Below are 23,474 nucleotides of genomic sequence, written 5' to 3'. Positions count from 1 at the left end.
CAAGGATCTCAAGGCGCAGGGGGGTGGGATGTGTAGTGTCCACCAGTGAGGTGGGTCTTAAAGTCAGGTCTTCAGTTTCTTTGTATGAATTAGAGAAGGGGGGTAGTTTTGAGGTGGAGAGGGAGGGTGTTCCAGGAGGTGGCTGCGAGGTAGGAAAAGGAGTTGTCCCCCTGTTCTGGTTTCCCTGATGCAGGGGTACTCGGGCGAGAGGGAGCTGGGCTGAGCGTAGGCCCTGTGGGGTGTGTGGAAGTGGAGTCGCTTGTTCAGGTAGGCTGTTCTGGTGTTGTGGAGGCCTTTGTGTGCGTGGGTGAGGATCTTGAAGGTGGTTCTCTTCTCTATGGGAAGCCGGTGTAATGTGCAAAGGTTTTGCGAGATGTGGCAGAGTCGAGGCAGGTCGAGGACCAGTCTGGCGGCGGCGTTCTGGATGATCTCTAGTTTGCGGGTGAGATTCTTGTTGATTCCGGCGTAGAGTGCATTGCTGAAGTCCAGTCTGCTGGTGATGAGGGCGTGTGTGACGGTCTTTCTGTGTTTGAGGGAGATCCATTTGAAAGTCTTGCGTAGGAGGTGTAGGGTGTGGAAGCAGGTGGAGGTGACTGAGCTGATTTGGTGGTTCATGTTGAGTTTGGAGTCCACGTTGATTCTGAGGTTGCGGGCATGGTTTGTGGGGGTGGGCGGGTTTCCAGGGGTGGCTGGCCACCAGGAGTCATTCCACGACTTGGGTTGAGGGCCCATGATGAGTACTTCTGTCATGTTCGCGTTGAGTTGAAGGCAGTGGTTTCTCATCCAGTTGGCGATTGACTCCAGGCCTTCACGGAAGTTGTCTGGCTGTGTTGGGTTCATTAGATAGGGAGAGGATGAGTTGGGTGTCGGCATAGGAGACATTGTTGATTCCGTAGCTTCTGACGATGGTGGCCAGCGGTGCCATGTAGACGTTGAACAGTGTGGGGCTAAGGGAGGATCCCTGGGGAACTCCACGGTCGGTAGTGTGGGGCTCGCAAGAAAGGGGGCGAGTCTTACTCATTGAGTTTTGCCGGATAGGAAGGATTGGATCCAATCAAGGGCCTTGTCTCTGATGTCGGCTTCGTGAAGTCTGCGTATCAGGGTGTTGTGGGAGACTGTGTCGAAGGCCACCAAGAGGTCTTGCAGGATGAGTGCTGCCATCTCTCCCTTGTCCAGCAGGGAGTGGATGTCGTCTGTTGCGGCCAGGAGGGCCGTTTCGGTGTTGTGGTTTTTCCTGAATCCGGATTGGGAGATGTCGAGGATGTTGTGGTCTTCGATAAAAGTGGATAGTTGGCTGTTGATGGCTTTTTCGAAGACTTTCACAGGAAATGGGAGTAGGGAGATGGGCCTGAAGTTTTTGAGGTCAGTGGGGTCTGCAGAGAGTTTCTTGAGGAGGGGGTTGATCTCTGTGTTTTTCCAGTCATCGGGGAAGGAGGTGGCAGCTAAGGAGTGGTTGATGGTGAGGTGGAGCTTGGGGGCGATGGTGTCAGCGGCTCTGCTGAAGATGTGGTGGGGGCATGGGTCCATGGGGCTCCCAGAGGTTATGGACTTCATGGTTTTCAATGCGTCTTCGGTGGTGAGGGGTGTCAAGTTGGTGATTGTTGGTTTGTTGGTGTTGGGTTTTGGTGGAAGGGGTTCTGCGCGTAGGCTGTCCTCGATGAAGCTGTCGTAGATGGTCTTGATTTTGTGGTGGAAGTAGGTGTTGAGTCTGTCGCAAAGGTCTTGAGAGGGGGGTAAATGTCTGTTGTTTCGCTGTTGTGTTGAGCGAACTCCTTGATGATGCAGAAGAGTTCCTTGCTGTTTTGTGCTTGTGAGGAGATTCTCTCTTGTATAGCTTTCTTTCTGGTGCTCCTGATGAGTTGGTGGTGTGCGGTGGTGGCAGCTCTGAAGTTGCTTTGGGCTTCTGTGGATTTGGTGTTTCTCCAGATTTTCTTGAGGTGAGGACAGATGCGTCTGGATTCTCGGAGTTCTGGGGTGAACCAGCTGGCTTTCTTGGCATGACTGCCGTTGTTCCTTTTGAAGGGGGTTATGGTGTTGGTGCAGTTGGCGATCCATTTGTGAAAGGTGTGGGAGTACATCCTGGTAACATGAAGAACCTACGACGGAAGCAGAGGCAGAGAGTGGAGGGAGTGAGAGCCAGAGATAGAGATAGAGAGAGAGATGGAGGGATAGACAGAGAAAGATGTGTGGTGAAAAATAGTGATAGTTGTCTGAGAGTGAGCTATGTATGGACAAGGTGAGAGATGCAGTAGAGGGAAGAGGACTAGAGCCCGAGAGTTGATACAGAGAGGAACATTGTAGGGCCAGAAGTGGTAGGGAGAGAGAAATAAAAATAGAACTCTATTGGTGAAGCAAAGGTAACAAGGCAGTGAGCTTTCTCTTGAAGCCGCATGGAGCAACTGTTTCGAAGTCTGCAGTGAGAGATCATTTTTAGGTCATGCCTAGGCAGCGCACAAGTGCTGTCTCTTGACATATTGTAATCTACATCTGTGGGCTTTAACCTCGCCAATCTCATGCCCGTCACTTTCATTCGTTCCTTAGCCTACCTTTCAAAATTCCCTTGATTTCGTAGGAAAATGCTTCACATTTGTCCTGCCTTGAGGTTGCTTTGTTACTGCCTTGTAGACTGACCCTGCCAACATGGATGATTGCACGATCGGCCATATAGCTTAATGTGGCGCACTATTTTTTCTTTTGCTTCGCGCTCCGTGGCCGTATGTGTGAAGTTACATATAGCGCGACCTAGTACTTATTTTTATTTTCAAACAAGATGTTACTCTTGTCTCCCTTCCCTCATAACCTGAATGCACAGCGTAAAACTTTTATCAAAACAGGCGCTGCACTTCATTTTTCAGAACAGCACCTGAAAGTCATTGGGGATATGTTGAATTCAAGATTGCAGGGTCAAAAAGAGGTCCCAAGGAACACCTAGAGACAGCCTGTGGTACTCCATCCTTTCCCTGCTTCGTGCACATTAGAACAGTAAATGCTTCAGGTTTTTTTCAGCCAGCCTGTTATAAGTGTAAAATCGTTAATGTAAACATATTCTTCCTGATTACATTTCACATGCTTTACTTAATCTTTTTTTTTGGTCCCGCCTATCCAAAGCATTCCCAGTGTAATTAATGCTCTCTGTCAATAGATGTCTCAAATGTGACGTAGCGCCAAAGCTGCTCCCTTTGTAACTGGGGAACAAAGTTCAAGTATTGGCATCAGTTCACCATACCGTGATTTTGGGCAATTCACTTCATCTCCCCGTGCCTCCCAAAAAATGCATCTGCACTTGTGTAATATGATTGGTGCTCCTGTGAAGTGCTTCTATGGCTGCTGGTCGAGTTTGCGCTATATAAAACTGCAAAATAACTACGATGATTTTGGAGACTATTTTAAGCCATAAGTCGTCCAGCACCTAGAATTCACATAGATGCCAAGCTTGAAGTCGCTTGATGCATTCCCTGTTATCCTTTGTGGCATGGAAAGGTGCTTTCAGTCGGGCATGGTACGGTGTCTGTTGGATTTCACCAGGAATTTTCACACACAGGCAAAAACGCATTCACACTTTCTCCCTTTCTCCGTTTGGAAATACTTCGGAAATGTTGGTCATTTCACAAAGTAATGTGATTTATCTCACTTTATCTCACTTACTACACCTACAAATCTGCATTCCTTTCTCTTTCTGCTCCCATTAAGCCCCTCGTGTGCGCCCTGCTTACCATATAATAGTATGTTTCAGCTACTGAAAGTGTGGGATGAAAAAATGTCTTTACACAGATTAGCTCTTGTTACATTGATCGAAAGCCACCCTTCCAGTTCCAACTTTTTTTTTGTAACAGCAGCGAGGAGATCGCAGGACGTTGCTACTTATTTTATTTTTCATTTAGCGTATTACTATTGTCTCCCCTCCCTCAGAACCTGAATGTACAGCATGAAACTTTTATCAAAAAAGGCGCCACACTACATTTTCTCATTGAGGATTTGTTGAATTAAACAGTGCAGGGTGCAGTACCTTATGCGGCCAAAAGACATCTCAGGGGACACCTAGGGAGAGCTGATGGTCCCTGCTCGTGCACATTACAGTAGTAAAAGTTGAAGGCTTTTTGCATCCAGCGTATTACAAGTATAAAAACGTTAATGTTACCATGTTGTTCCTTCTTACATTTCACATACTTTACTTAATCTTGCATTCTCTGTTTGCTTTTTCCAGGATTTTCTTACTTCATTTTTTTCACAGCCAGCGTATTACTCGTCTCCCCACCGCATAATCTATTCCCCACTATCTGGTTCTCCAGCGCCGCAAGGTCATAGGAATGGCAATAGCTCTATGCAAATATCAGCATTCCACTGCATACAAAAACCAAAAGCTAAAAAGAATATCGTTTTCAATGCCAGTACCTCTAACTTTTGCAAATGCCAGACCTAACGCATTGCCTTAATTTGTATCAAAGGAAGCACAGTGGTATGTGATCAATATACGCAGAAACAAAAGCAGATGAAGCTATTTGTATTCTTACATAGGCACAAGGTTCAGCCAGCCTGCCTTACCAGCCTCTCTGGAACAGTTGGTAATATGGTGTGCCATAGTGGCACTAAAACATCAACTCTGGCAACGCTTTATGAATGTGAGATGTATGTGTTGAGGGAGTGCCAGTGAGAGGTAGCAAATAAAATAATCAACTGATCCAGATTAGCTTTAGGCTCTGCTTGTGTATCATTTCTATCCCTCAACACCCCTCGCTTAGATCAGCTTGGTTCCGCCAAACTATAGATCCCATAGCCAAGCAACATAAACACAAATGAATTCCCCTGGCCAGATGCACATCACCATGCTATTCCAGGTAGTGCCAGTTCCTGCTTTATTGTTAAGAAATGCATGGAATTATCACCCTGTGTGAAGGAAGACTGTTTTTCCTAAACTTCAGCCTGCATCTGGCAGGATACAAAAGCAGGTGCAGAAACTGCAGGATCTTGGTAACTTTGAGAAATAGTACTTCCTGTTTGCTGCTGTACTCCGAGCTGCCTCCCTCACCTACCATATTTCAGTTTGGCACTGACTCGACCCAGAGCAGATCAAACACTGTTAGACCCTGGGTGATGAGACCGTATGATTGAAGAACCTCCACTTCAGTGACCAGAAAAACAAGCATTTGCAATGCAATCTGTCTCGCATTTGTGAAAGTCAGAGCAATTGGCGTTAAATTGCATTTTTAAAAACCTTTTTTTGTATGCAGCGGAGTGATGATATTTGCATAGTACTATTGCCGTTTGTATGGCCTTGCGGTGCTGGAGAATCAGAAAATGGGAAATAGGTTATGAGGGAGTGGAGACCAGAGTAATATGCTGGCTGTGAAAAAAAAGTAAGTGACAACATCCTGGAAAAAGCAAACACTCATAGAAAATGAAACATTAAGTAAAGCATGTAAAATGTAAGCAGGAACAACATGGTTACGTTAACGCTTTTACACTTCTAATATGCTGGCCGAAAAAACCTGCAACATTTACTGTTCTTATGCGCACGAAGCAGGGGAAGGGTGCAGTACCAGAGTCTGGCACTACGTGTCTTTTGGGACCCATTTTGCCCACATAAGGTACTGCACCCTGCAATGTTAAATTCAACACATCCCTGATGACTTTCGGGTGCTGTGTTGAAAAATTGAGCGCGGTGCGCATTTTGAGAACACATTTACGCTGTGCATTCAGGTTATGAGGGAGGGGAGACAAGAGTAATATGTTTGGCAAAAAAAATAGGTATGAGTTGCTATATGAAACTTCATGACCTCATGTAAGGCGCTCAAACACCACAAAGAAACAATGGCATGCCGAAAACAAGGAAGAAGAAACAAAATACGTTTATGCAGCGCAAAGTGGCGATGCAAAAGAAAAAAGTTGTGCGCCACACTAAGGTATATGGCTGATCGTGCAATCATCCATGTAACAGAGTCAGTCTCCAAAGGCGGTAACAAAGCAGCCTAAAGGCGGGGCAAAAGTGAAACATTTACCTACGAAATCAAGGTAATTTTGAAAGGTAGGCCAAGAAATTAATGAAATTGATGGGCGTGGTGAAAGCCCACAGATGTAGATCACAACATGTTGAGAGACAGCGCTTGCCTAGGCTTGACCTAAAAATTAAGTTGTTGAAATTTTGGATTACTTCTCAACTCCTCTCCTTCGTGGATAACTGGAACGCTCAGAATCATGAAAGATGGACGCCACTGAAACATTTTTTAATCTTTCTTTTCAGTTCTAAGACACATACAGCAAAGAGCACAAAGGGTTGAAACATAAATCCCGGTCATGTTACTCAAGTATTTTTATATTTTGTGCCACTACTTCCATTGCAGTGCTGAGCCATTATGGTTGAAATGGTTTCTGTATGATCCTAAATAGTGGTCAGTTGTGTGTCAAAGTTCTGTGTTTTCTTGTGAGGGGTCTTTCGAGCCTCCATTAAAAAAGTATTCTCTCAATTTAAGTGCAAAACCTATTCTGGTTGGTATCTTCTGCCCTACATCAAGTGCCCGCCTGGTGATGTCACCCGGTTTTAAAGAAGAGGTCAACCCCCTTTGTCTGTCTGCTCACTTTTTTTTTTCTTGGGGCAAATCATGGTGTTCCAAGAAGAGCTTCAATCCTTTTGCTCGTAAGATGCAAAAAAGCATAAAACATGAAGCGCCTCAAAAACATGACAATCTCAGTATTGAGCTCGCCCACACTTCAGACATGTTTTTGTTTCTACGTATCGATTGAAGGAGGATAAATTATAATTTCGTAGATCGATTATTAACTATAACCACAAAACTTATTTTAAATAGGAGTTAACCATCCCTTTTTTGGCCATAATATATTACAGAACCTCATCTGCTTTATACGGGAGCACTATCATGGTTTCCACGACAGTAGGGAATGCTTTTACCTGAAGAGTTCTGCTCACAAATGTACTTCATGATCTTCATGAATCCCAGGCATATGCTCTGCTCATACTGCTCTTCTTGCATTTTGACACAGGCCCATTTAGCTTTTCCATATTGACGTTTTTCATAAAGCACTTCACTGCACTGCGAAGGAAAAAAAGAGCCTTCATAGATAAATGACCGTGCATTTCTCACAATTCATATGGCAAACTGCTTTAGAGGAGATACTTTTCAGAGGAAACGCATAACGTGTGTTGTATGCTGAAACAGACAAAAGGAATAACCATTAGCTTTTGTATGCCTGTATTAACAGAAATCTATAAATAATGGAGTAGTAAAAACATTAAACCATAAAATATCCCTTTCAGATATTTCTTTTTTGTTTTTTGACACCTTTCAAGTAGGTGTTTCTGAAATTTCGGCTGAATCTCCAAAAACAAATTCCACTTGAAGAATATCTAGGTCCATCATTATTCTGTGCATACAGTAAGACTGTATGTGCAGCCATTATGTTAAATGTGACAGATGGGAGTAGCACAGGGCTTGTCAGTATGGCCCATGATGAATTGTAATTGAGATGTGCTGTCCAGTGCGTCTTGTCTGAAACCTTGCTTGGCAATAGTCTGAATTGTGGAGTTAACTTTATTCTAGTAATCCGGGCGGTGTACACCCTGGGCGACCTATTCCTTTCAGGCCATTTCCTAACTTGCCCGACTGAGGTTGACGGTGGCACACCCTCTCCCTTTGATACTTTTACCTACGATCACCTTTGAGTGGTGTACAAAGCACACTGCCCTACCCTACCTCAAGCACTTGATGAGATGAACATATTGACAATGTTGCTGACAACCCCTACAGGCAAATGTCTGGTGACCGATCTTTATTACTGCATACAACCAGAGACTCACATCGCCCATCAGGGTTAGAACACAATGGGATACAAACCTCGAGGACCCTGTCACAGACACAGAATGAACCTATTGCTGTGGCCAAACAGGGGCATTGTTCCCGAAAGTAAAACTTTGGCTCATAAGTTTCAAATACATTCATAGAGCTTATCACACCCCCGGAAACTATCACTACGGTGGTTGCGAGAGCATTCTGCACCTGGTGCCCGGCAGCAGCTAGATACTGGAGTGAGGTTGGCCGATTTCTGTTGGACATGATTGCAGAGCAACTAGAATTAACCCCGAAGATCGTGCTCCTGGGCTACATGACAGAAGTGTCGTACACTATCTGGCAATTTTCATTACTAGCATTGCTGTTAGCTAAACGATGGATAATCCTGTGTGTGGAGTGGTACCTGCTCACCACGGGTGAGAGACCGTCTGCAGGACATGATATTCTGTAATTATCAGCTAGAGCTCTATTAGTCCATGAGATCCCTGACCCAAAGCCCCAGGAATTTCTGGGACCCTCTGCAGACACACATGCTGAACCATGATATGGGGGACACAGACCAAGTAGGCGAGAACTGAATGTGCAGCCCCACACTGTGTATGTTAGAAACAGGAGGACAGTGGAGGAAGGATATGGGGAGGGCTAACTCACCACTACTGCAGTGAGAAGAACTAATTTGACTAATGGGATTAGAGTCCTTGCTAGGTATCGAGAGATCATCTGATGGACATACAAAGCAATCATTGTTGGGGTCATTGATCTGTCATGCTAGTTGAGCACTGCCTACACAGTGCTGTTGAGCTGTGCTTGTTTGTTCTGTTCGTTAAAGAGTGTAACTGATGTTAAATTGCCAGAAATAAAACTCTCCCACCATCAGAATTTCTAATGTTCCTTTCTAGAGTCTGTAGTGATGTGTAAGTCTCTCTTCCTTGTTCACAAATGTGTGAAAGTGAAAAAAACAGAATTTGCTTACAGAGGTTTCCTTTGAGGGCTAAGTTTACTTGACAAGCGCTTTGATATAATTGGGCTGTTCTGTAGTTGGCTTCCTCCCGACAGCTCATTTATAGACTTTCTTGATGGTTTTCTCACTAAGAACTCAAGCTGAGCAGTAACTTTCAATCTGAATAATTTCCTTATAATTCTGCTAGATATGTTAAAGATATTTATCTTTATTAGATCCCCTGAGAAGATCTCACCAGTCTAGATCAGCACTTGGGAGCAGTTTAATCTAAGGTGTACTGTAGGTCTATCACATATAAAAATCCGAGAACCAAAATTCCAACATTTACCAAAAAAATGTAAAAAGGAGGTAATGGTCAGCTGGTCAGGAATGGGAACATGCTAGAGGAAGGTGATGAATGAGCGATGGAAGAATAGAGTGGGTAGATATTAGAGAGTCTAAAAGAAAAAAAAACTTTTAGTGGTGGTAGCATGTAGGACGGCCATATACCCTGCACATGGTTCCTGGAAATGCAGGCATATGATTACTCATGAAGGTATCTTCGGGACAGGAAGTTTCTGTGAAAAGCTGATAGTGATGGTTGGCTACAGAAATTGGGCAGGAGTCATTGTAGCAGTATTTGAGATGGGATGAGTGGACACTTCGCTCATGCTTATTTTCTGCCCATGGATACATTGCTGTCTCTCCTTTTCTGCCCACTTTTAACTTTCCACGGGCACATTTCTCTGCTTCTTTCCCCTTTCACTCTTCTGCCTCTTGTTTTTTTTAAATCATCCACTGCTTATTTCGGACACTTTCTCTTGCCACGTTTGCTCTTTCTGCTGATTCTTTTTTCCACCTTTCACTCTTTGTGGCCACCTTAAGCTGCTTCTTGCTCTTCTCCTTGTTATGCACCCGTTTTTGGTCTTTTCCTACCTTCTACTACCCTGTGAGCACCTTCCCACCTCCCACGTTCCCCACCGCCCTCTCAGGACCTATTTAATGGCAGCCACAGTCACAACTGGACTACGGCGTAACACCCTGTTTGCCAGGATGAACAATCAACACACCAGACAACTCCAAACCGTTGAGACCTCAGCAACCAGACTCACACTTAACCTCCCACACTATATGCCTGTCACACTGCACTTCTGAGAACTCCTCTAGCTTCCAGTACACAAATTGGCCTAGTCCAAACTTCTGTCACATCTCATTTTTAGGACCTACTTGGCACCTATGCTTTACCAGACTCCTACTTGCACATATCTCACGCACATGCAGAAACAAAACTGGGTCCTTTGCTTTCTCACACATCACTCCCAAGGCTTGGAACTGCCTGCCTTAACACATCCAAGCCACCTCCTCTTTTCTTGAGTTCTATGAGAAGCTGAAGACTTGGCTGTCGAACAGCCTGCTTGACAGACCTCAGTAGGCAAAGCTGCAATTACTTCTGCACCATAGTACCCTTCTGGGTGATAGTGAACTCTACAAATACTTATAGTGTAAACCTCCTACAATGCTGGGTAGATTGTCTAGATACCGTGTTTTATCTGGATAAAAAGTTTTATATGTGAAACATTTCCTCTGACTTCCAAGGAATAACAGGACTTCTTTTAGGTTTGAGCTAATTTGTATTTTCTGATTCCAGAGGTGAGTCAGACTACTTAGATGAGACTGCTCCTGGAAGAGCAAAGTTGATGTACGTGAGGCTAGCAACAACTGTTTTATGATGCATGGTAAGATTGATGCTTACCTAACTTAGTGAAAGCCATCTTTTGGGAGAAGCCATTTTATTTTCTTCACATAACACACTGCCAGTTTAAGCCCACCTAATCACCATAGTCAACTACCTCTGTCCTTACCACTAATAACTTCATTCATCTCTTTCCAGTTAGCGCCAATTCTTTTCTTCCAAGCAAATTTGCCAGTAATAAAATTAAGATAATACTTTATTCTAATAATCAAGTACGACCTTGAGCTATCAAGGGCTAAGCTATGCCCTTTTTACTTTGCTTTGGACATATTCGTGATCAGCATATCTTTTTTCTGAGGGTTTAGTACATCAGCAAATAAAGACCCTTTGGTTAACCTTGCCCTTATCGAAAAAGTCCCACACTTATTTACTTTAAATGCATATTTATTTAGATTCGCCCTTTCTAGCCAAAGTCATTGAAACTGAATCATTATGACGCCCCCAATCCCACCCGGGTTTCCACAGTAATTTGGATGAAGTTCTTTTCAGCTAGTCATCCCAGAAATAATACAGAATCCAGACCTGCCAATGCCGTATAGGATCTCTTGTGTCCTTGTTTCCATACTGCAGGCATAGCAGCAATCATCCTTTAAGAATCTCACAGCCTATGATACTGTGGTCTTTTCTGTATAGGGGATGCGCCCGGCATGAGGCAAATCCTGAGTAGTGACTGTATAAATTCAGAATAAAGCGTTAAAATTAACAAAAACAATTCTAGACAAAAGGTCAATTTAATGGATACGTCGAAGCAGGTCAAGCAGGAACATAAAAGTAGGTAAAAAGATGGATAACACGTAGAAATCAAAATATGTTCCTGTTCTTTGGTTGGTGTAATAATCAGCAGTATTTAGTAAACCTCAGTATGTAATTTGGCTTATTTCTAGCAAACGGATGCACAGTAAGCGAAATTCGAAGACTATCATGACTGGTAAATGAGGGGCCGTTGTCACGGGATACTGCCTCCTCACCATGAACGATGTAATCGGAACAGTGTTCTCTACATAATATAGACTTTGAGCTCCCATGCAGCGGTACTTCTTTCAGTTTTTCTATTTGAAAGCATACTTTCTGTCACAGCTTCAGACTTTAGACGTACTTTTTTCAAAGAGAAAATTAACAGAAATTGGAGCAGTTAATTCAGGTTAACCTGTATTTGAAGCTCTGCTTTAACATGTTCACCATTACACTTATTTATCGTGGCAGTAAATTTAATTTGAGAAAAAAATTACCTTAGTAGCTAGGAGAATATAATAACCTTTTTTTTCCAAGAGTCAACTTAACATGACAGCTTTGAAATATAAGCAACCATAAATTTGCTTGTAGTACGTTGTTGACTGTGACAGTTTGCAATGCAGGAGCAATTACATTGAATTTCTTAAATAAGAATTCAAGTTCCAGATCAGGGGTAAGGTTGACCTTATCAGCAGAGTTGTTGAAAGGTGAGCATCTCCATTAAGTAACAATGTTCTAGTGAAGTCAAATAATAGGGCCTCAGATCACTTTTCCAAAAACACATACAATGCTTCAACAAATTAAAACATATCACTCTGAACGCTTGTGATGAAATCAGACGTGTGTAAAGTAAGACAATTCTGTATTTGAAAATTAAAGAAAGTGTTTTCCACCTGGTCCTTCAGTTTGTTCCCCAAAATTCTGAGGATAGCAGGAACCTCAGAAGCACTCACCCTATTCTTCTCAAGCTGCCAAATAGAAGTATTCCAAAAGAGTAATGTGCTGTTATTGAAAAAGTAAAACTCCACTTGTGCTACCGTGTCTTGGCCACCACCTTTGAGCCCTGGAAAATCACATAAAGTGTGGGGGCCTGGGGCATTTTCTCTTGACCCACACTAAGCAAATGAGATTTCACTACTGCCCAGCACTGCAACAGTCGATCAGTGGCTGGGACTAAGTTGAGCCAACTTGTTCGTCCCTTGGTGAAACAAAGACCGCCACTCATAAGTCCACGTGAGAAAAGTACCTTGTTAAAATGATCTGACACAAGCTTGTGATATACACACATACCACTTTCAATCGAAGAAAGTGTCCAACCTTATGTCTAGACAACTTCTCAGCACATCACAAAAGTGACCTTCCTTTACCAACCAAGGGTTTCACATTATAAGGGCGCTACCAGTTTCACACCTTTCTCTTCAAAACAGGAAGCAAGTCTGCATCTGCTTCACGAACCATACTAAACGGTAACTCGGTAACCAGAAACCACCACAACTAGTTCTGCTAAGCAGGTGTTGCTTTCGTGTCTATCACAACTGAGAGCACATCTGCCGTTTGTAGTCAATGTGAAATAGGGTCTTATAACGCAATTTGATTAAAATCAAAAACATACCCAGGTTTTCTACAGTTACTTCTACAACTTTCAAAAGTTATGTTTCCTGGAAGACAAAGCATGTTCATGATCTATAGGACATTTGCACTGTAAACATTGCCGGTGCATGCACATCACTCGTTAGCCGACACAAGAAATGTGCTTCTCCAACCTGAGGAACCACTCGCCAAATCGCTGACGTGTTTTGCTAGATGAGCAGTATCCAGTTTTATGCTTCCCAAAACACTTTTTACTTTACTCTGCAGCGTTTCAATTTCAATTCAGTGTTTACATCTGTTATCTAGTTAGTATTGTTGGCACGTGTTTGCAAACACATGTCAATAAAAGATCTACTTAAAACAGGGTTTTTCATTTGTCAATCAGACCAACACCGTTGTGCCACGCCCATGCCGCTGCAGCTAAAGAATATATAGATCTCCTGTACTGGCACAAATCACAAGCCGCCTTGGGTTTGTTTTTGTTATAGCTTGTGGAACCTCGTGTGTTCTACTCCCCTCTTAGGTACTGGTCCGGCACCTGCAAATGATGTGTGACTTGGCTATGGTTGCTGATTTTATTGTTTTGATTTGCACCCAGAATAGTAGTAACCTGACTAAACTGCAAAGAACAATTCTTCTCCTCACCATTGTTTTCCCGTACATCTGTAATTTTAATATCGTGGACCAACAACTTCAATTTTCCAATAACGAGTAACTGAAGTTTACGGACTGAAAATCTATATTATTAGTTTCTGAGTAATATAATTCGTAATATTACTACCATTCTGAATAATAATCCTATTCTTATGTGGGAGTTTGAAAATGTTGCACTAGCTTAGCTGAGTTTAAAAATCTGCGTTGGCACTTGGCAGTGACTTTTACCGATTTCTGTGAAGTAGCTCCTCGCCATCAAGCTCGCTGTTTGTTTTTGCGCTTTATGTTGGTTTGGTGTAGATTTTGAAGGTGCTGTTTGAGAGCCCTCTCTACGGTGCTGCAGTGGTTAGAGCATCATCCAGCGCTATCAGAGGTGGTTGGACACCGTTAAACACCAGTCCTAGAATGGAGATGTCCTGCACTGGCCGGACTCGCTGTGGCGGCTGGAAGGGAGGAGAGAGCCCCATCGAGTAGGATCTCTGTCTTCTCACTTTCATGACCGGGACAACTGAACTTACGTGTACACTTCCACAGATTCTTCCTCTTGCATGAGGTAAACAGGTTGTTGTCCACCCGTTTCTGGTGGCCAATGCAGTGCTCTTCCAAAATGGAGGTCGCGGGAGATGGGATCTCAAGAGCCAATGGAGGATGTGACCAAGAAACAGACTACAGCAGCTTGGTGGAACAATTGAGCATCACGTGATGGGCAGTGCTGCAGGAGGCTCAGATGTCCAGTAACAGCCTAGCACATGCACGCCACTGATCACAGGCACTGTGCATCATCAATCAAAGGGGTTACATTTGGATGTTAAAAATCCACAAACGTACATAACATACTGATACAATCCACTGTAAAAAGAAATAATAAAGTGTAATGCCTAGGTATGAGAATATATTGCAAAAGTACCTATTGTCAAGGTTATATAAAATTACCATGCCATATGTAGTAGTCTAGACGGACTGTAACCAGGCTTGACAGCCCAATAAAAGCCTATACAAACAAAACATTATGTTAAAGTCATAAAGAAATACAACTAACAGTGTAATGTGCAATACAAAATAAAGAATAACCCAGATTTACCACTTACTTGATTATTTACTCCCGTGCTGCACTATTGGGTAACTTATATAAATATCAACATATGGTAGACCAGAATGATGTCAGCAAGATCGAAGTATCTCTGACGGATATTTCATGCAGAAACAGTAAGCTTGTTTCTAGGAAAGTCATAGACGAAGTTGTCTATTTCACAAGTTCTTAAAGGTCCACTGCAATTCCAGTATTTTTCAAAGTAGGCTAACAAGAACCTCCAGAAATGACACTAGTGTTTAAGGCTGGCAGAAAAATACGAACTGCAGTTTAGACTTAAGCAAGAGTTACAGTTCGAAATGACCACACGGTGGCGCCTAAGATTCAGCGAAGGCATGTAATGATTTTATGGCAAAGCAGCATTTAATGTACAAGGAGTTGGCCACCTGGAACTCAATTATAAGTAGATAGTGTTAAAAACGAGAGTATGACTTAATACAGAACACTTCTCGGCCTGCGAAATCGCGGGGTGTTAAGAATATTTTTGTATCAGCCCACTTCGAGTCTTTTGATAACATGACCGAAATGGCTCTGAAGATACAGGATAAATGTGCAGACCACTGATGTGGCAAATCTGTTGACAACTGGCGTTGGCATACCGATAGAAACTAACCTTTCAGGCTCACGATGTGGCATGATTCGCATAGTCTCTCTGTATAGCTTCGCTGCAGCTGTGGACCAGAGGGAAGACTCGGCAGGTTTGTCAGGACCCGATTTTTAGGCACAGAACTCGGTGAGCTTTCCAAATACCCATATTTAGGCCCATTATAAAGCTACTGATTGGGCGTGGTCCTTACACGCCTCACTACCAGGAGTACGGCACAGCCCCGTAATCTAGCTGCAAACCCCGATGGGCACTGCGCACAGGATCAGTAAATCATCACTCCTATAAAGCTGTCCAAGCCACTTAGTAACTGAGCCGACCACGAGGTTTAGGTAATCTATGTCAATTGTAAAATACATATACTAGAGTAACCCACCCAATAGCAATTTTACCTCAATGATTTATGTACGTTTAGCACCATATTTCTTTTTTAATTTATTGTGTTAATAATAGGCAAGCCACTCTTTATACAAAAGTCAGATAACTTAATTAATACTTTTACAAAGCCCATGGGGGTGGTTGACACAATGTATAATTTGCAAGTGGGTGTATGTTCTTGCCACCAAGAAGTGTTCCTTATTGATGCCGCCCTCGAGAGTACCTTACACCCTGATTGATGAAAATGTACCTACATAAAGCGGTATTCGTGTGTGTGCACCTGCATGCAGTTACCACACAGTAGGCACGCAGGGACGGTAAGTGGGGAGCTCGATTCAAAAGTAGGCACTAGGTTGAAAGGCAGCAGGTCACGTTACCTTTTGCTACACACATGCTGGATGATTGCGACGTAATAATTAACTTCCTAGGCCCACGTTAATAGCCTGCAGCCTGAGTTTTTTTTTTTTTTAATGCAGGCTTTGCATCACAAAGAAATTAAAATGTAATGCATTTTACTCCCTCAAACGTTCTAGTGTGTGAGCCAATGCACATTCCCATCTTTAACCGTCGAGATTTGAAGCAGCCAACAGACCACCCACAGAAATATGTCACATTTCAGTCTGGAAGAAGAAAGCTTTTAGAAGTGAGTCAAATAAGTCAGGATCCATAGTGAATGAATCAGTGGAACAAAAACCTGCATGCATCCCTCACGAGGGGACCTCCAGTTTGGGGGATTCGTTTTCAAATGGCTGTGGAGGAATGAGTGTGGTAATGTAACTTTCCAAAATATTTACCTGCCACACCTAAATAATTATGTTTCCCTGAAGAAATGTACTAGGATGTTTTTGTTGAACTAAATAAGCCACATATGAAAGTGAAATGCTTATGAGCTCATGTGTGAAGATGTACAGAGATGCTCATAAAAATACTATGCTTGAGAAAAAATGATCCTTCTTTTTTTGGACTGAAAAATGTGTAGAAATTTAGTAATTGTTATTAAACAATACATTTGGGGATTAACTGGACTACTTAAAGTAGTATCTTTTATTGTTCACAGGAAGCCACATTGGTATGTAGCTGTGGAGCAATTTTGACCTATGACCTTGGGCAAGAGGATTATCCCAGGGCCACACTAAACGGACTACATGCGTGCACAAATCAGTGTTATAAATAAGGGTGTAATGCTCAGGTTTTAAGGTCTTATCTACTGGGCAGATAAAATCTGTCTGTTGGCGAAAATACATAATGTCGGCTTACAGTTGGCTTAGAACCCACACGTTGTTTACCATTAGTTGGCTTTACTGTCACTCTAATTTACTTGCTTCTTACTTGCTAGTTTTAGCGGCAGTAAGCAGCATTGGGATAGACATCTACTGCTACATAACTTTTTAAAAATCCTGAGGTGTATATATAGGTCAAGAGCATCAAGAAGGTCTAATCACCCAATCAGAATGCATGTTCTAACTGTGACTAGTTTAAATGTGAGCCTCTTCTGCTTAATGATCACTGATTTGCTGAACCTGTTCTGGAACTTGGTTGCAACAGAACAATTCAATGTACGAGAAGCGCATTAATAATTGAGTTTGAGTTTATGGGGTATTCTGTCTCTCCCTGTGCTATCAACTTGGTTATCAGAGATCAGTTATTTTGGGTTCCTTTCCTGGGGGTAGGTGTGGCAACACACTCATCCGGGATTAGTAGTAAAAAAACTTTACTTTGTGATCTAGGAAATTTGATACGCTGATCATGGACCGCATTGTGTATTGGTCTGGCTAATGTAAGAAGACTAAGATTAGAAGGGGAAAGCGATGACCTTATTAGAACATAAATCCTTATCTCAGTGAATTGGTCTTTGACACTATGGTGTACTGTTGCCTGATTATAATTGGATGTTGTCAAATTAAACCGTACTAATGGCTTCATCTGCAAGAGACAATGGATATTTGGTCACTGAGGAAAAATAAACTACAAACTTTGAGGTATGAGGTGCTCTACTCTACTGTGAAATCGACTGCCACTGTATCATTTTCTTTCCCTTAGGGCTACCTTTGTAACAACTATTTCTATGTAATTCTAATTGTATTTTTTACTGTCAGTAGCTTACTTTTGATATAAAATGGTTTATAAAAAGATATTGGGTTGGAATTTTATACTTTTATTGAATTGCATGTTTTCCTCAATTATATTGGATTATGTATCAAATAAATATGGTCTGCTCAATCCTTTTAAATAATGTCTCAAACAGCGTGAGATTTAAACTGCAACAGCTAGTACTGGTGGGAAAGTCACAACTAATATTCCTGAAAGTCGTAAAACAGTCTTAATTGGTTAGGAGAAATAGCCACATGTTCCTAAACATTAGAAACCGAAGCCATGTTGAACAAGTGACTGTTTGTATTGTCATCTGCAGGAGTTACATCTCCATCCTCATCATACATTTGATTTTGATTGAGGTGTTGAAGAGAACACATGAGGTAGGATTAAATTATAATCACGGCCAATACCTTGGACATGTGCAATGACTAATTTTACAGTGTGAATTTGATAGGTTTCTCATCTGCTGTTCTGAGTCATCTAGTAGCCTCTGTGTTGGTGATAGGCATGGTGCTTCACTTGAGTTCTTTTCACACCATCTAGTTTTTCGTACTGATTTTGTTTATCTTTGTAGTATTTTTCCTCCCTGAAATTATCAAGGAGCTCTGATCACATACTTCTTGACTTGAACTCCACTCACTTGCTCCTGTTTGGAAGCAGTGCTGCTCTGGATAGACAGTGAGGACCATGAACCTGTTCCTTGCTTGCTTACAATATGAATCACACTTGTTCCCATAGTTCTCGCTGACGTTTTAAGCAAGACTTCTGCGAATCATCACAATGATGGTTCAGTGTTTTACTCCTAGCTTTACTGCATGTTCCTCCAAGAAGTGCATTCAGAATTGACTCTACGTGTCATTCCGTCCATGTTGATCGGGTTGACAAGACTTTGACCAGCCACGGAACATTTTTTTGGAGTGGATTCTTCTTGGGCTAATGCACATTTTGCTCTGAGAAGCCAGAAGTGATGATATATTGCTGTCTGTTTTAACCACTGCCAGAGGGAACAGAAATTGTAAACGATGTCCAGGACCTTGGAAGAATTTACTGTGCTAGTTGTTTTTATTTTTCCTCAAAGAAGTGGATATGCTTGCAGTATTATTGATGTCTTTACATGCAGCAGCATGATCTGACCAAATAGGTTTCATTCTCATTTCTGTTTGTTTATTATTATAGGGTAGGATTCTATTTCACTTTCTACACCTTTCTGTTTGAATAGATTTGTTGTGTACTTGTGAGAAATTATTGGATCTCGAGAACCCCCACCTGCTCCATAACCTAGGTAGCTAGCTCATTTTTGACATCGGATGCTCTCAAGTGTTTCTGCTTAGAAGTGTTCTACTCCATCTACCTCGTCATGTCATGCAATCAACCATGGCGGTTTCTTAAACTTCATGCTGCATTTACCATTATCACATTCCATCTAAGCCTCGCCTCCTGCTAGTTTGCCACTCCTTTACCTTGCTGTTAACCAACCTCTTTCTCCTCCCCCTGCCTTGAATGGGGTCAACCCTGCCCCAAAGCGAGTATGATTTAAGACATGTTCCAGCAGATATAAACATTTATTTAATCTGTAATTCAAAGATTTGGAATTCGGTCCTTTTGTCCATAGGGTTTTTGTACTGGGGTTGTGCCTTGAAATCCATTCACATTTGCGTAGACAAACAGTGTAACCTGTGTGAAATGGGAGTAACATTTTGTTTGCCACTGATTCCTACTACAGCCCTGAAAGCAGAATTCCTAATTGTTTCTCTTTGAGTTCCAGTGCCAGCCCCAGAAATGGACTGTTGGAATAATCCAGTCTGACCCAGTAACAGCCCTAGCAAAGGTCCCTTTGTGTTCCTCGAGAAACAGCATCTATAGTTCCACCAGACACAAGTTACAGCTCTTTCATATGTTATTTACTTGCTGATCCATGCTTAATTATGATGCTACGTTTTTAAAAACGTAGCAAAATAGAAGGAAGGGCTCAAAATACTAAACAGGATTTTTGTCTGCCATCTTACACTCAGTTTGCATCAGATTGGTTTTACTGGGTAAAGCTAAATATCTCTTGTCCACCCAGGTTTCATTGCTTTGTAGTGATCTTTGAAGTCCCGAGAGTCCTGTAGATCCTGGTAAGCTGGTCTCATTAACTTAGTTACAATAACCTGCACTACTCTTCTTAATCTCGGTCATTTATGGTGTGGTTGCTACACACATTCATGAGGTGTAGGTCTAACGGTGATCCCTATAGACTCCTACAAGATATTTTAAGGAACTTTCACTCATCGGATTGTACTGTCAATCTCACTGAGCAGTTTTGCCGGAGTAAATTTAAACTATTTCATAATCGGGAATTACTTCTTTCTGTACCGCTCTTTTATAGCCTTGTCATTGGTAGACCAGTTGAGCATCACAACAACTGAAGCATGGGAACTCGAAGCATCTTCTAGCAGATGTGTTAGTAGCACGTTAGCAGGAAGAACAAACTAACTGTGAAATGTGGATGATCACAAAAGCAGACAATGTGCAGATAATTTTTCAGTGTTCAGGAAAGCACGGAGGTGAAACATAAAAATTAAAATGTGTACATATTCTGACTACAAAAACTGAAAATGGGACACTTAATGGCATGTCCAGAGTGTATTCTCAGGGGAATGCAACTTGGGAGAGAACTATGAACGCAGACTGTTAGGGATCGGGCTGCAAAAAGGGGTGACCTTCAGGAATGCTCTGTTGGGTTCAGCAAACTAAGGGAAGCGCACTAACTTGGCTATGATGTTACATTTAATTTTCTTCGAAACTAGCAGGTGTTTTACAATATCTAGATTAAGTTTGGGTGGCTAAAAACAGTGCTTGGTTTAATTTATGAGTTCTGCAGACTTGCATACTGAACAGTTTTTTGGGTGGTTATATTCGCATTTGCGGCTATTTTAATTTCACTGGAATATTTTTTTCTCTCCAGCTTTTAACTATTTTTACAATGTGGGTGGTATGACGTACGAAATATAGCAAATGTTCTCATTTTACTGTTCATGTTTTGCTTTCGGGTTTCAAATAGGCGGCATGTGTGAAAAGGAATTCCTTAGTTTAAGATTGATTCTTACAGAATTACCATTGGAGCAAGAGGGAATTACCAGCTGTAAATAAAGAAAAACTACACAATAAGATCCAGTTATCTATTGACCGCCCATCCAAAAATTGTTACCTTGAAGTGTGTTGGATATAGAATGAACTAAAAAAAAAAAGTGTGTGCTGTACCAGCGCTCAGCACCGGCATCAAACAAGTTGCTGAAACAGTAATATGTATTTGTTCACCTTCTCGCTGGTTTGTGACATCGATGCTTTTGAGGAATCACAATGAGGGATGTATGTGCTGTACATGTAGCAAATTCTTGCCATCTTTGCTTTGTGCAAGCAAAGATGGCAGTATTGAGATGAAGTGTAGTGAATTATTTTTTTGGGCTAGGGTAACAGGCCTTGAATTCATTAAAACAGATTAGGGAGAATATCACTGGATTGCAATAATCTGTCAATTTCTGTCTTTATTTCACCCAGCCCACCATGCTCTCTACAAACAACCTATTCACCTGTACCAACCAATAATGTTTAAAAGCATGACCTAAAGACATACTTCCTCATTACGAGTCTGGCAGTCCTAGGACCGCCTGACTCACTGTGGCAGTCGGACCGCCGCCAATGTGACGGTCCGCACTCCACATTATGACCGCCGGCAATGCCACTTTTTCGCCGGCCAAAGGCCTGGTGGTGCTGGCGGTCTTAATCAGCCAGGGCAGCGATGCAAGCAGCGCTGCCCTGGGGATATTGAGTCCCCTCTAAAACCAGCTTTTACATGGCGGTTGCACCGCCATGTAAAAGCTGGTGGAGACAGGGGGCCCCATGGGGGATCGGCACTTGGCACAAACAGTGCAGGGGCCCCTATGGACAGCCCCGTTGCGCTAAAGTGCTACTGGTGCTGTTGCACCCGACGCACCTCAACATTGCTGCCGGCTCGATTACAAGCCGGCGTCAATGTTGTGGGCTGTTTCCTGCTGCCCCAGCGGGAAACTTGTAATAGGGGCCGCGCAAGGGCTGCTACATAGGCTGTAACCTGAACGCGGCAGTTTGGCGGGCGGACTATTCCATCTGCCAAACTCATAATCAGGGTCATAGTTTGGGTTAGGAATGAGGATGTATTTTCTTATATCTGCCTATTAATATTAGGTATATCACTGTTTATAAAATGTTAAATCATTTGTAACCCATTGCTATGAACTGCAGTGTGCAAAACCACAGTGGAGTAAAAACAGTGCTTCTTGAATTGGGAGGTCAGATGAAATATTTTCCTTTAGAGTTCAGAAGACTAGAGATTTGAAATTACCTTTTCTTTGCGATGTAGTAGCAGAAAAGGCACTGTCTCCCTCTCCTGCGGGTGATTATTTCTCGTCAGCTGTTGGATGGGTTCTGCCATTTCTGTGGGAAATTGACAATAGAATTTTGTTAATATACCTTGTTCTGCCTTCTTTCATGGTGATACTTTAGAGTAAATAGGTTACAACAATGAAGGAATAAATACTATTTGAGTGGTGCAGCTTTTTGGTAGGGAATAGTTTCTAAACATTGGTTCAGACACAGTGGTCGTTTGTTTTTTCCTCGAAAGGTATTTGTTATTGTTTAATTTTCATAGCACGTTCTTTGTATGTCTACACAAGCACTTGCTTTCCCCAGATGTGCGTTTATCAGAAAATTTTGAAAAAGCAGAGCTTTCTCCTGTTATATATTCGTGACCTCACTCTTTGCCAGTGATTGGGGATGGCATGTTCCCTCTGTTGTGTTAGCAGTGTGACATTTCAAGTCGGCCTGACATTTTAATGTCAAGTGGGTCGCGCTACATCTTCGACAGGATGGAATCTATGACTTCACCAGAAGGAAGGTAACCTTACGACTACATATGTACGAAGCAGTGGACACGACAAATGTTCCATGGTACTTTACACAGCCTTGTAAAAAGGAATTTTACCCCAGTGTCAGTTTTGCGAGGTGTGTAAATGGTTGTGGATGACGGCTGTTCATTTACGTTCAGTATGGATTTCTTTTCCTTTCTTTTGTTCGATGTACCATATAAATTGATTAGTATTTGAACAGCTGTGTGAAAGAAAATGCAAAAGATATAAAACCACGTGTGCACTCAAACTACCTAATTAAAGGCAGATGTTCATGATACGAAAAAATAGTAGTTGAAACAGTATGGGACATCGTCTTCCTGTCGCAAGTGAAAGATGGCTCACATGAAATTATATTTTTTTAACTAGGAGGTGTGCAACAATCAATAAAGGATTCAGACAGAATATGGTCCGTCGTTTGTATATTGCCTGAAATTACAAAACAGAGCGATGAGTCTTGGGATGCATTGTAGTCTAGTGCCCTAGGTATTAGAATCATACCATGATGTTACATTACCTAGCAGTTTCATGTTATAAATGACAGTGACACACTAAAAAAGGAAAAAAAGGTGAGAGATCATAGAGAATAGGTGAACCTAAATCATTGTTGAGTTTATTGGTACATTATTTGGATATGCATGTTTAACAAAGTATGTGTGGACCAGGAGGTGGGTGTTCCTGACCTGTAAGGCCATCATAGGCACATCCATTTTGTGAGGGCAGTACCTTTAAAATTGATGGTCTAAATCTGTCTAGTCCCGTACTTGTTTTCCATTAATATTTCTAAAGTGTGAAGAACACAGCGTTATACTATAATAATAATACATGTTTTAGTTGTTATTTCTAAACGGAGCCTCAAACTCTGGAAACCCTCTGTGGTTTTGAATCAGTAAACATCATGTCCATCCTCTG

At 42.2% G+C, this 23,474-nt stretch overlaps 2 protein-coding genes across 3 annotated transcripts in view; one reads left to right on the top strand and one right to left on the bottom strand.

Annotated features, from left to right (window-relative positions):
• FANCM (FA complementation group M) overlaps positions 1-23,474 on the top strand; it is a 666,273-nt gene that overhangs the window by 199,686 nt on the left and 443,113 nt on the right. The window lies entirely within an intron of this gene.
• LOC138260329 (heme-binding protein 1-like) overlaps positions 1-23,474 on the bottom strand; it is a 64,218-nt gene that overhangs the window by 19,310 nt on the left and 21,434 nt on the right. The window contains exons 2-3 of the mRNA XM_069208719.1: positions 22,001-22,092; positions 6,905-7,046 (exon numbers count right to left, since the gene is read on the bottom strand). Of these exons, the coding sequence (XP_069064820.1) occupies positions 6,905-7,046; positions 22,001-22,092 (234 nt within the window). The remainder of the gene's footprint in view (positions 1-6,904; positions 7,047-22,000; positions 22,093-23,474) is intronic.

The sequence above is a fragment of the Pleurodeles waltl genome, chromosome 9 (genome assembly GCF_031143425.1).
Source record: "Pleurodeles waltl isolate 20211129_DDA chromosome 9, aPleWal1.hap1.20221129, whole genome shotgun sequence".
Lineage (NCBI taxonomy): Eukaryota > Metazoa > Chordata > Amphibia > Caudata > Salamandridae > Pleurodeles > Pleurodeles waltl.
Note: the sequence above shows the minus strand (reverse complement) of the source record. Positions and strands in the feature narration are given on the sequence as shown.